Source organism: Raphanus sativus, unplaced genomic scaffold, assembly GCF_000801105.2.
Source record: "Raphanus sativus cultivar WK10039 unplaced genomic scaffold, ASM80110v3 Scaffold2192, whole genome shotgun sequence".
Lineage (NCBI taxonomy): Eukaryota > Viridiplantae > Streptophyta > Magnoliopsida > Brassicales > Brassicaceae > Raphanus > Raphanus sativus.
In genome coordinates, this window is record NW_026617501.1 from 3,606 (window position 1) to 16,904 (window position 13,299).

Sequence of the window (13,299 nt, forward strand, 5' to 3'; positions counted from 1 at the left end):
TTAATTTTTAATTTAATTTTTAATTATTTAATTATGTAATATGTTTTGGTTCGGTTTGGTAATTATTTTTAATAAATTTTAGATATTTAAAAACAAATTAATAACACCAAACATTTGCTATCGTTGTATGTTTAACTATAGCACAAAGAAAAACCGCTATTAAAAGGGTCGGACCTATTATAACGGGCGATGTCAGAGCGTCGAAGGAAACGCTATTAAACATGAATCATAGCGCTTTTCGTCCGCTATTACTACCCACATTTCCTGTAGTGACAACATTTATTCTTTGAATGCCCGTATTCTGCGCAAGTCTGGGAAGCGCTTATGAAGGGTGTGATGGTGGATCAGTATACGGGAGATTGGGAGACACTTATCAGGCTAATTGTTGATGATACTGGATGGAGTAAAGTGAAGGTGTTTGTCATGAGATATATGTTTCATGCAACGATTTATATGATATGGAGAGAAAGGAATAGAAGAAGGCATGGAGAGAAAGCAGTCCCAGCAATGAGTATGGTGAGTCGATTGGATAAGAACATGCGAAACCAACTAACTGTGATCAGAAGTAGAGGAGACAAGAAGTATGAAGAGGGGATGGCTTATTGGTTTGAAGCAAGATAAAAACAGATTGGATTTTCTTTTGCTGTAGTTTCTTTTCAAATCTTTCAAAACAGAGTACACTTAGTTGTAAAAATGGTTTTTTTCTTTTAAATTAAATTTAACATTCAATTCAAAAAAAAAAAAAAATTTTTATTTCATAGTTTGAAATACTCTTAGTTGTAAAGCTATAGAAGGTTTACTTTCTTACCGTTGTTAATGTAATATTAATTTTAAATTTCTTCTTTTAATAATTTAAGTAATTAGATTTTACTTTGGAAATACTTTTAAATTATATTATTATTAATTGATGTTCGAGCATTTTTTTTTGTTTGCTGGGTAGGGTTTGTGCGCTCGGTCATCCCTTTTTGCAAGGCCGAGACTACTTGCTCAAGATGGTCTTGAATGACCTCTCGAAAACAGGTGTGAGTGAGGATTTCAAACCCAACTTAAAAGTTTTCTGAAATTTAGAAATAGTAGATATATAAAAAAATTCATCACTGTCTCAGATCTGAAATTAGGTTACTATTTGTTTGCCTATTGTTTTTTTAAAAGAAAATTTTGAAGAACACTTAACTTAAATCTGATTAAACACGTTGCATAAACGTTTTGTGTGTGTTTCTGAAAATAATTTATGAAACAAAAACAGTTTAAGAATTCTAACTGCTACGGGCTACGGTTTGATCCTGCCCTACAATCTGAGTTGCAAGCCTACGAATTGCATTACTATTATTCTCACATTTGCCTCACTCTTCTTTTGTGTTCCATGACCATTTTTTTTTGGTTCCATGACCTTTGTTTATGTTTCTTTGATAGTATTGTGTATAAACTCAATATTAAATTTTACTTTAGTTATACACATTCTAAGTTATTATCCAGGCTACACATATTTATATTAATAATTTATTTTATATTTAGAATAATTTTAAAATTATCTAAATAGAAGATCGTTTTTAAAATTGTAACCTTTTAATTAACTATCATTTTCTATTTTTGTATTTATATATACATAAATTATGTTCTAAATGTACTTGATCATATGTACAAACACACAGTACGTAAATATTTTTTTGTTTATGTAATCTTATGATATAATATTATATAACCACAATTAATATGAGTAAAATATACTAATTATTGAATAAAATTAAATTGCATCTTTTTCTCAAAAAATACTGTTTAAATAAATATGTTTTATAAATATTGAATAATTTGAACACTTATTGTTTTTGTTACAGGATATTATTATTAGCATATTGTTTACACTACAGTTGCCATTACCTTAAAATATGACTGCTGCTACTGCTGTTTAGAAGGACTATGCTTTTGATTTCGAATTGCCTGATTGGTTATAACAAATTTGGTTTACTATCCTAAACGTTTGAGAGTTCCAAAGATGCTTTTTAAATCTTTACTACAACATTTATTTTTACATGAAAGCTTCCACATTTGATTAACATATTCGAACAGAGTATTTGAACAGAGTATAATGTATAAGATTAAGACCAGCGTGTAATATCCTTTTCTCTCTTCTTCACCCAACGCACAAACCACAACGGGGAGAGCAACCAGGGTGTTGGCAGTATTTTTTTTGGCCTATGGAGGCAAAGCGTTGATACTAACCTATAATATGAGGAGGGGGGGGGGGGGGGACATAAACCTAAAGGAGAGAAAGGTTTGTTGTTACAGGGTTTTGTCATGAAACCAATTGGGAGCACCGGAGCAAGGCATTCTTATGGGAGTGAATAAAATTGTAAGCCTCGCTTGATCTGAGAGAGAGTAAGTTTCTAGCTACACTCATTCCTCCACTTCAGAAGGAAAAAATGTTGTGTTCTTGACACTGAAACCAACCGTTTGTTCTTGGTTACCATTTGCTTCTCTGTCGTCAGCATTTCTCTGTTCATACGGGGTATGATTTCCAACTCTTTGCTGCAATGAGTCACATAATTAATTGAGTAACACGTGTATTTCAAGATCAAGACCAAGGGCTTTAGATGCTATTGGCATTATGTGAACAATAGCTATAAGTGATCTATTATGAACATGTTTTAAAGAGAGGTGAATCAGAAACGTTACTTAATTAAAATTGTTTTAGACTGTTCCCATCAAAGTCAGCTTGAATCCACAGATCATTAGTGTCTTTTGTCGTGAGTCCACTGTGATAGAAACCTATGTCCATCAAAGTCCGTCAAATTGAGTTGTATAGGTAAGAGAAGCAAATTAGGATCTACCTACCTATTTTTTAATCTGTCAATATAACCAAGGTTTCAAAATTAAAGAAAGACATACTTTTAACGTGCCCCTTCCTATGTTTTTAAGCTAGGTAGATCTCTGCACCTACCATGACTTTGTGTAATTTGGATCACTCTTCACTTTCCTAAATGCTTCAGACTCTGTCACAACCAACAAAATAAACAGAGTATTCAGTGTACATGCCAAGTAAAACAATGCAGAGAATCAAGTAACTATGTAATAGCCTATCGGGGTTTCCGAGTTGAAATACCAAGAAACAGATGACATATACTAAGAACTGTAAGGATTGATTTCAACGTTTTTCAGCCTATAGCGGTTACAAAGGCTAGATTGAGAGATATCTCTAGGAGTAGAAAATTTACATTTTAATATAAGAGTGAAATTCGGGAAGTTTTTTGATGATAATAACTAAACACAATCAGAGTAGATAATACCTTATCATCCAAAAGCAACATGTTGACGCCCATAACTTCAACGCTTCTTCACATCAGAGCTTTGCAAAACCGAAGAAGGCCAGTGACTACGATTTACTGCAACGTTCTGGCTTCAATTCTCTTAGTTATAGCTGAGAGGTGTCCATGGTTGGCTGAGGTTTGTGACCTTCTCTGGAAAGGATGACTGTGATGAATATGTGAGAATCATGGAACGCTTATTTTTAGGATATAGATTGCAAAGAAACTAAAGAAGGTGGTGGTGGGGAAGTAAATGAGATGTAGTGGGATCTCAGATTACAGAGAATGAATGTTGAGTTTAATGGCGGCTTCTTAATGCTTCTCGCGTGCGTTACTTATCTTTTTGACAGGGAATTATGGTAATCGAGAAGACGACTCTGTCTAAAGCAAATGATTACGTGGCTTGAAAATGATTCCTTATTGGTTGATTATTTTTGCAGACGTGGACAGCCCCAGAACTCTAGAATAAGAGCTTTTAGTATAGTTCTGATTGTTATCTCAACGAACGGCCGACAATGGGCTTGAAAATCAAGCTTTGTTCCCGAGACTGTAAACGGGTGTTTACGTTCTAAACAATTTGATTTCTTCTTCTCCTTCTTCTTCGTGGATGAAATCGAAGGATCCAAGAATTGTTAGGGTTTGACGGGCCTTTGGAGGCGCAGACCGTCATAGTAAAGTGTCTACGTTGCATGGTCTACGTGACAGACGCCTGAGATTGTCAGTCCCCACGGCCTTGACTACCCTAGCAAAGCCGTTGACTGAAACTTTCAGTCTTTTCAACCATCATTAGTCAACCACCGGCTCAAGATCCGACCCAACTCGGATTTAAAATCAATGGGTGTGTATAAGATCAGCCTAATACTACTATTAGCCGTGAAGAAACCAACAATCATCACATTGGGTCTTATGGAACCTATCAAAACATGGAACAGCAGCAACAGCAACATACGAGGGTTCAGGCAGATTATCTCCATCATCAACATCAACTACATAGTACTCTTGTCCCAATTCAATCACAATTCTTGGTATGTCCAATGACGGCATCATCAACAACAACTACAGCAGGTTCGAGGACTATGGAGACAACAGATCCAAGGCATACATGTGTAATAGACATCTGATAGTTGTTGATGATTTGATGAGCAGAGCGCAGTCCTCCAATAGATGAAGTGATCAACGCCGGTGTTATCACTTGTTTTGAGGAGTTTCTTGGAAGGAAAGACAATCCACAACTGCAGGTATATGTCTTATGCTTCCTACATTTTAGATTGGTCCCGTATGTATGGATTGCACCTTGAAGACATAAGAATTGCTTGGTGGCTCACTTTAAAAGTTCGTTTGCAGTTTGACTGTTTGAGACTGCATGGGCTTTGACCAACGTTGCGTCAGGAACATCCGATCATGCTCGGGTTGTTATTGAACAGTGCCTACCGTCGTTGAGCTTTTCTTTCTCTGCTATTGAACAGTGGGAGGGTTGTTATTATCAACATGGTTGTCACTTACCTCTCCACAACACACAACAGGTTTCACTGACACCCCCACAATAGAACAAAATGAAATAGAGATGGGTTTGGTTACAAAGGAGGTCAGAGCTAAGGCAGAGAAGTACACTGGAGAAATATGGCAAGAGAAGGCCAAGATTTTCTACAAGGAAATATCAATGCCCAGTGGCCTACTACCATTGAAGGACATATAAGAGGTTGGGTATGACAGAGAGTCGGCTGTTGTGTGGCTGAAGCAGAAACAGAGTGATAGAGTTTGAACTATCGATACTCTGTAAACTCAATCACTCCTTCTTATTGATTTAACGAGAACGACGATAACACGAATTACACTTTGTATCAAGAATCAATCGAGATATCGCTGGCTTAACCCAGACGATAATCTCCTCAAGTCACTACGACTCAATCCAGAATACAAAGCTGCATCACACGAACTACACAACAGAGTATTTAACAAACGTAACAGACTTAACGGCAAACCCTCTAAACGAGATAGAGTCTTTCCTTCTCATTCAAACTTCATTTAAATCTGCCACGTCACTCCCTTCTCGCGCCTCCGCCTCGACTTCTTTAATCTTCTTCCTCCTCACGTAACGATGCATAGGCTTATCAATACCCCCCGTTTCGAAACTCAGCTTGTCCTCAAGCGCAAAGTCAGGAAACTGAGAACGGAAGTCCCCACCTAACACCCAAGCATTCTCTGATGGTGGAAGAGATTTCCACTTAACCAGTAACTCCAAGCTCCCTTTATCATTGTAACGAGTTTCCAACACCTCCTCCGGTACAATGACAAGATCATCTAGACCCGGTGGTAAAGGTAGGACCTGATGATGAACTCCCAACACTGCTTTTAACTGTGAGACGTGAAAGACGGCATGTATCTTTGCTTCTGGAGGTAGAGCCAATCGATAGGCTGCTTTGCCAATGCGTTCCAGAACCTCATACGGACCGAAATACTTTGCAGAAAGCTTCTTGCAAACACGGCGAGCCACAGACTGTTGACGGTACGGTTGTAGCTTCAAGTACACTCGATCACCCACTTGAAACTCTACATCACGTCTATGCTTGTCGGCGTTGTTCTTCATCAACTGTTGGGCATGAACTAGATGTTGTTTAACATCGACAAGTAAGGCATCTCTCTCCAACAACAACCTTTCCAAATCAGCATTGTTTGTTGAACCCAACTCATAACGTAGCAACGATGGAGGTTCGCGTCCATAGACAACTCGAAATGGAGACGTCTTGAGCGAAGTGTGATAAGAAGTATTATACCACAATTCCGCCCAACATAAGAAACGAGACCATGTTCGAGGATGAGATGACGCGAAACAACGGAGGTAAGTCTCTAGGCACCTGTTTAAGACCTCCGTTTGACCATCCGTTTGGGGGTGGAAGGCCGTACTGAACTTCAGAGTAGTTTCAGCCAGACGGAAAAGCTCCTTCCAAAAGGTACTGAGAAAAATTTTGTCTCTGTCGGAGACAATGGATTTTGGAAATCCATGTAAGCGAATGATCTCAGAAATGAACTTCTTGGCGACGTCGGCTGCAGTGAATGGATGTTTGAGTCCAATGAAGTGTGAGTATTTGCTCAAACGATCCACTACCACAAAGATAACATTGTAACCAAGTGAAGTGGGTAACCCCTCCACGAAGTCCATTGATAAATCTTCCCATATAGCCACTGGAATCGGTAGAGGATGTAGCAAACCAGCTGGACACAGTGTCGAATACTTGTGTGTCTGACAAACATGACACGCAGACACATACAACTGGACTGACTTTAGCATGCCTGTCCAATGGAACCATCTCTGAATCCTTTTTAGCGTCTTGAGAACTCCCGAATGTCCCCCTTGTAGCCCATCATGACATTCTTTAAGAATTGTCTCAATGAAAGTGGAGTCCTTTGGTATCACTAGACGAGATTTGAACCATAATTTGTCCTCTTTGACTGTATAATCCCTCATCTCACTGTCCCCTTCCTGAACCCTCTGAATCTGACTCTGTATTTCCTGTGAATTGCGTATCTCTGAGTAAAGGTCTTGTAACTGCAAGGAAGCTGGCACTGTCACTGCATATAGAATACCTTCTGCAGACTGCAAGGAAGCTTGTTCAATTCGTGACAACCCATCAGCTGCTCTGTTCTGAATTCCCGGTTTGTAGAGGATGTCAAACTCGTACCCAAGTAGCTTGATTAACCATTTCTGATATTCCATGTTAACCTCTTTCTGCTCGAGTAGAAACTTCAAACTTTTCTGATCTGTGTGCACTACAAAACGCCTCCCCAACAGATAATGCTTCCATTTTCGGACCGCCAACACCACTGCCATCAACTCTCTCTCATATATTGGTTTCAGCTGTTCACGAGGAGTCAAACTATAACTGAAATAAGCCACGGGTCTACCATCTTGCATCAAAACTGCTCCCAACCCGAACCCTGAAGCATCGCATTCTACCACAAACACACGGTTGAAGTTCGGTAAAGCCAGCACTGGAGTTGATATCATGGCTTGTTTCAACGTATCAAAAGCCAGTTGAGCCTCTTTAGACCAGTTGAATTTGTCGATCTTCAGAAGCTCATTTAAAGGACGAGCCAGAGAACCGTATGCTTTCACGAATCTCCGGTAGTAGCCAGTTAACCCCAAGAACCCGCGTAGTTGTTTGATTGTCTTGGGAGTAGGCCAAGTTCTCATTGCCTCGGTCTTAACTGTATCAGTAGCCACTCCTTCGGCTGAGATGATATGACCGAGATATTCGACTTGACGTTGAGCGAAGAGGCATTTCTTCTTGTTTGCAAACAGTTGATGCTTTTCAAAAATTTGCATAACAAGCCTCAAGTGTGCAACATGCTCCTCAACACTCTTGCTGTAGATCAACACGTCGTCGAAGAAGACAAGAACAAATTTGTTCAGATAAGGCCTGAACAGATCATTCATCAATGACTGGAACGTGGATGGAGCATTAGTCAAGCCGAAAGGCATGACTAAAAACTCGTAATGTCCATCATGAGTTCGAAAAGCTGTTTTCGGAATGTCCTTCTCTTCCATTCGTATTTGATGAAAACCCGCCGTCAAATCCATCTTAGAAAATATCGTTGCTCCATGTAGTTGATCCAAGAGTTGATCAATCATTGGTATAGGAAATTTATCAGCCACGGTTGCTTGATTTAAGGCTCTGTAGTCAACGCAAAACCGCCAAGATTTGTCTTGCTTCTTAACCAATAACACGGGACTAGAGAAAGGGCTTCTGCTAGCTCGTATCAGACCTTTGTCCAACATCTCTGCAACCATCTCTGACATTGCCTCTTTGTGAGCTTGAGGGTATCGGTAAGGCCTGACGTTGATAGCATTAGTGCCTGCTTTTAAAGTGATAGCATGTTCTCGACCTCTGATCGGAGGTAAGCCTTGAGGTTTGGCAAAGATGTGCTCAAAATCGATTAAGACCTGTAAAACTTCCGGAGAAGAGGCACTAGGAGGCTCCTTCTCTGGTTGCAAGTTACTGCACCAAGAATCAGTAGGAACCTCCCATTGACCGTCATCAGGAGTTACTGATTTAAGAGTCCCTGTCACTTGATGAAGGTCTATCTCGCCTGTCAACATCACTCTCTGCCCTTCATGAATGAATGACCATTCTTGTGTAAACCAATCTATCTCACACTTCCCCAGCGTTCTTAACCATTGTACTCCTAGCACCAGATCCACTTTGCCCAGATCAAGAGCAATGCAATCGATTGTAAAAACGAGTCCCTGCATCTTCAACTTCACGTTCTTACAAACTCCCCCTGCTGGTATTGACACGCCGTTGCCAAGTAGTACACGCAGTCCGGAATCAGCAGATATTGGTATTCCAGTGCGTGCAACGAACTCTGGAGTCACAAAGTTATGTGTGGCTCCACTGTCTATCAAGACCACCAAGTTGTTGTCTGCGAGAGTTCCTCTTAACTTGGTAGTTGTAGGAAAGTCAATACCCAAATAAGCATGGAGTGAGATCTGCATCATCTGTGTTGTTTGATCTCCTTGCAACTGTTTTACTTCCTCAATACCCCCTTCTTCATAGGTGTCTTGTACAACTTCAACCTCCAAATCATCAACAATAATCAAGAGTTGGAGTTCTGGATTGGCACACACATGACCGCGGAACCAACTCGTCTTACATTGGAAACACAGCTTTAGCCTCTTCAACTCAGCTAATTCAGCTGGAGTCAAATGTAATCGTGGTCTCCTTGGTAAGTTCTTGTGCACTTCTTGCTGCTTAGACTTATCTTCTGCCACAGGTGGCAGAATCTTTTGTTGTGGGCGGTATTGTCTAGCAGGCTGAGCTTGGTACTCGTTCTGTCTAGGTTTCGCACGTTCACCCATCACTTGACAGAAGGTACTGCTTTCCATTTTGACTACCGCAGCGATATGGTTGCGTAGCCCTTTAGGTTCTTTAAGCTTGATTACTTCCTTCATTTCTTGCTTAAGACCAGTATAGAATTTGCTGATCAAGTTAGGCTCATCAATTCCCTTAACTTGAGTAATCAATTCTTCGAACTCTTTGACGTACTCACGCACTGTTCCAGTTTGTCTCAAGGCACAGAGTCTGTTTCGTGGTTCATCATCAATTGACTCTGCGAACCTCTCGAGCATCCTCTGTTTGAACTGAAACCAACTCTCGAATCGTTCCTCTTCTGATTCCCACAGATACCAATTCAGAACTTCGCCTGTTAAACTCAGAGCCACTAACTCAAGTTTTTGCTGTTCATTATACTGAGCCGCTCTGAAATATCGTTCTACGTTACGAATCCAACCATATGGCAACAATCCATCAAACGAAGGTAACTCAATCTTCTTCAACAAACTTTCTCTACTATGGAACATCTCATTACTCCTCCGATAACCTAATGAGAGATTCTCCGATTCAGTTGGTAAGATCGGTACCTGAGTATCACTACGAGGTTCCGATGAGCTTGCGATATCTTTGCCGTTAGGCTTCGCCGGAACTGTGTGAGACTCGATTCGATCGAGCGCATCTGCGATCTTCTGTAACTGAAACTCGACGGAGCTCAATCGTGACTCGACTGCACCGAAGCGTTCTTCCGATTGACCGTTAGCTTCCGTCAACTTCCTCCACTCACCTTCACCGTCTTCTCCGCCTCCATAGCGGACCTCTCCAGATGCTCGAATCGTCCATCCGATTCGCTGATCATAGCCATCGCGAGACGCTCACCGCACCAATTGATAGAGTTTGAACTATCGATACTCTGTAAACTCAATCACTCCTTCTTATTGATTTAACGAGAACGACGATAACACGAATTACACTTTGTATCAAGAATCAATCGAGATATCGCTGGCTTAACCCAGACGATAATCTCCTCAAGTCACTACGACTCAATCCAGAATACAAAGCTGCATCACACGAACTACACAACAGAGTATTTAACAAACGTAACAGACTTAACGGCAAACCCTCTAAACGAGATAGAGTCTTTCCTTCTCATTCAAACTTCATTTAAATCTGCCACGTCACTCCCTTCTCGCGCCTCCGCCTCGACTTCTTTAATCTTCTTCCTCCTCACGTAACGATGCATAGGCTTATCACAGAGCACCGCACCATCCACAAGTTTCCAAGAGATCGATATGCTTGTCTCTTATGGAACCGAGATCACTGCCGTGGCTGAGAACGGCAGGATCAAGAAGCTCACTGGAGTCAAGGCCAAGGAGCTTCTTATTTGGATCACTGTCAATGAGATCTACACAGAGGACGGAGGGAAGATCACATTCAAGACACCAACCACAATGTAGACTTTCCCTCTATCAACTTTACTGTCCCAGAAGAAGTGGAACCTGCCAAGGAAAAGGGCAGTGAAGCCACCGAGGTCAAGGAGGCTGTTGCAGTTAAGGAGGCCTAATAAAGCATCAATGCTTCGACAGTTAAAAGACGCCAAAATCCTTATAAGTCCACTTCACTCATATATTACCAACCACTCGTTGCTACTTGTTTTACCTGTAATAAGATGTCAACATCATCCTGTTTCACAGAAATTAAAACCGTACTATCTGTAATCTAAATTGAAGTTGGTTCTGTATGTTACCTCAAGAACTATCAGCAAGCTAAAGTAAGAGCTACACCGAGATCTTTTCAAAATGTTTTACAACCTCAAAAGAGTTTCTCACGGGGGATGAAACTTGCTAAATTCACAATAAGATAACTTGTCTATCAAGTTATCAACCGTAGATGAAAATTTTGGAGCATTATGAGTAGAAAATGCATGGAAATTAATAAAATATCAACTCTTTTCTTTTATCTTCTGGTCAATCATCATCATAAATGCAACTGTATACAATAGAAATGGAACATCAAGCAGATTCAAATGCCTCCAAATTAACAAAACTTGAGATCCCCAGAATCCTGCCCTGTTCTCCAGCTCAACTACACCGTTTGAGTCTGAAAATCAAAGTTAATGGGACCAAACCTCTTCAGCAAAAGTATGATAATAAATGAGTACTACAGGTCAACAACCAGTAACCAATGGTGAAAAACTAGTATCGAATTTATATAATGAGATCTTGATAAATGAAGAAGCACACCTTAGAAGATTCTATCCACTTGCCATCAATCCATTCCTGATGTGGCCTTAGCCGAGAAACATGAAACTTTAGCACCTCATCTGTTTTCGGGAAATGAACTAGGTAGCTCGACTTTGCAAGAACCTTTCTAACCACCCCGACCCACCATCCATCATTATACAAAGCATCAACTTTGTCAAGCTTCTCCAACGGATTAACCATGACCGTCTCTTGTGGTCTAGGCCTCATTTGTAAAACATTAACCTCTTCCCTCAATGGCTCTTTCCCATCTTCAGCTTTCAGCTTCTCATACTCCACAAGGCACTTGTCCGTTCCTATGTACTCAATAACCTTTGCAAGAAACCAAGAATCTTCAAATCCTTCTTCAACACTGCTGACCTCCACTGGAGTTCCAATGCTGAAAAATTCCTTGTCGATTGCTTTTCTAGGTCTCACGTTCCGATCACACGGAACTTTCTGCATATCCAAATGAAAACTCAGAGAAGCATGACGAAGAAAGTGTATGTATGCATTAGAGAGTCTTACACAACCTTTGCTGCCCTCTTCATCTCTCCTCGTTTCAGTGGTAGCTGCCAGGTCCCGTTGATCCAGTCTTTATGCAGACGAAGACCCTGTCTCCCAAACCGCATCTTTTCTCCTGATGGCCTGAAACAGATACCAACGATTCCGTCCTTCATACTAGTCTCTATGACATCACCTACCCACCAGGCGTCATTGTAAAACGCATCAATCTTGTCGCCGACAGCAAAATCTATATCCTCATCAGTCGGTGGTGGTGGCCTTATGTGCAGATAGTCGGCTTCTTCTTTCAAAGGCTCGATGCCGTTTTCTTCTCTCAAGTCTCGGTACTCAACAAGGTACTTGTCTTCGCCAATGTGTTCAATGACTTTAGCTGCAAACCAAGCCCCTTTGAAACCTTCCTCATCGCTGCTAACCTCAACAGTTGTGCCAATGGAAAACATTTGTTTCGCGATTTCTCTTGCAGTTTCCGGATCAACTCGAGATAAAAGATCCTGCAAATGTTATATAGCAGTCAACGACTAGTGTAGATTCAAAATATAGCCGTGAAGTGCGAGAAATTAAAGGTATAGATATACAAAATGCTCTATAAGAACTAAAAACAGTACTCTACTCTCCACAATAGCTAGCGCATTGCAATGCACTCAAGTCAGAAATAAAACAAAGACAGCTAAAACTGTCACTCTTACTACAATAGACAGTGTCATTGCAATGCAAACAAGTCAGAACACAAAACAAAGACAGCTAAAATTGTCTGCCTTACCACAATTGCTAACTTCACTGCAGTGCACAGAACACATAACAAAAACTAGTAAAATTATCTGTCTTTCCACAACAGATAGTGTCACCGCAGTGCAGACAAGTCAGAATACAAAACAAAGACAGCTAAAATTTTCAGTCTTTACCAGAATAGCTAGTTGCACACAACAAAGATAGCAAAAACTCTGTTTTTCATACCTCTTCATCTTCCTCTTCCTCTTCCTGTTCCTCCTCATCCACTTCCGTTTCCTCAATCGGCGGCCTCCACGCGCCGTTAACCCACTCGCGATGAAACCTCAACTCATCTCTCCGAAACCGAATCTGCTCCTTTGACGCCCTGAAGTAAACACTCAACCTCCCATCCCCCAATACCTCCGTCACCGTCCCTTCCCACCACCCGTCGCTGTAAAACGCGTCCACGTCGTCCCCCACCGCGACCTCCCTCCTCTTCTCCCTCTCAGACACCGCCGGCGCCGGAGGACGGAGCTGCCCCACGTCCACGACCTCCCTCAGCCGTTTCCTCCCTTCCTTGTCGAAGAACAGCGTCGTGTACTCCACCTCGCATTTGGTGGTGGTGGAGTCTGAGGATGGGACGGCCACCACCTTCCCCAGGTACCACGATCCGCGGAAACCGGACTCGTTGGAGCT

At 41.1% G+C, this 13,299-nt stretch overlaps 1 protein-coding gene, 1 long non-coding RNA gene and 1 pseudogene across 2 annotated transcripts; 1 reads left to right on the top strand and 2 right to left on the bottom strand.

Moving 5' to 3' along the window:
* Positions 1-2,042: 2,042 nt before the first annotated feature.
* Positions 2,043-3,684, bottom strand: LOC130505343 (uncharacterized). Its single transcript, XR_008941636.1, has 3 exons — positions 3,285-3,684; positions 2,674-2,990; positions 2,043-2,526 (listed from the first exon to the last, which is right to left on the bottom strand). It is a non-coding gene; the product is annotated as an uncharacterized LOC130505343 (long non-coding RNA).
* A 198-nt stretch (positions 3,685-3,882) lies between these two features.
* On the top strand, positions 3,883-5,045 carry LOC130505344 (transcription factor TCP13-like; annotated as a pseudogene).
* Positions 5,046-11,051: 6,006 nt separating this feature from the next.
* Positions 11,052-13,299, bottom strand: LOC108856434 (protein AGENET DOMAIN (AGD)-CONTAINING P1; the record flags this gene model as incomplete). Its single annotated transcript, XM_018630227.2, is given in 4 exon segments — positions 11,052-11,230; positions 11,374-11,829; positions 11,904-12,386; positions 12,850-13,299. Coding segments are annotated over 4 exon segments (1,404 nt in total), but the record flags the coding sequence as incomplete, so codon positions are not given.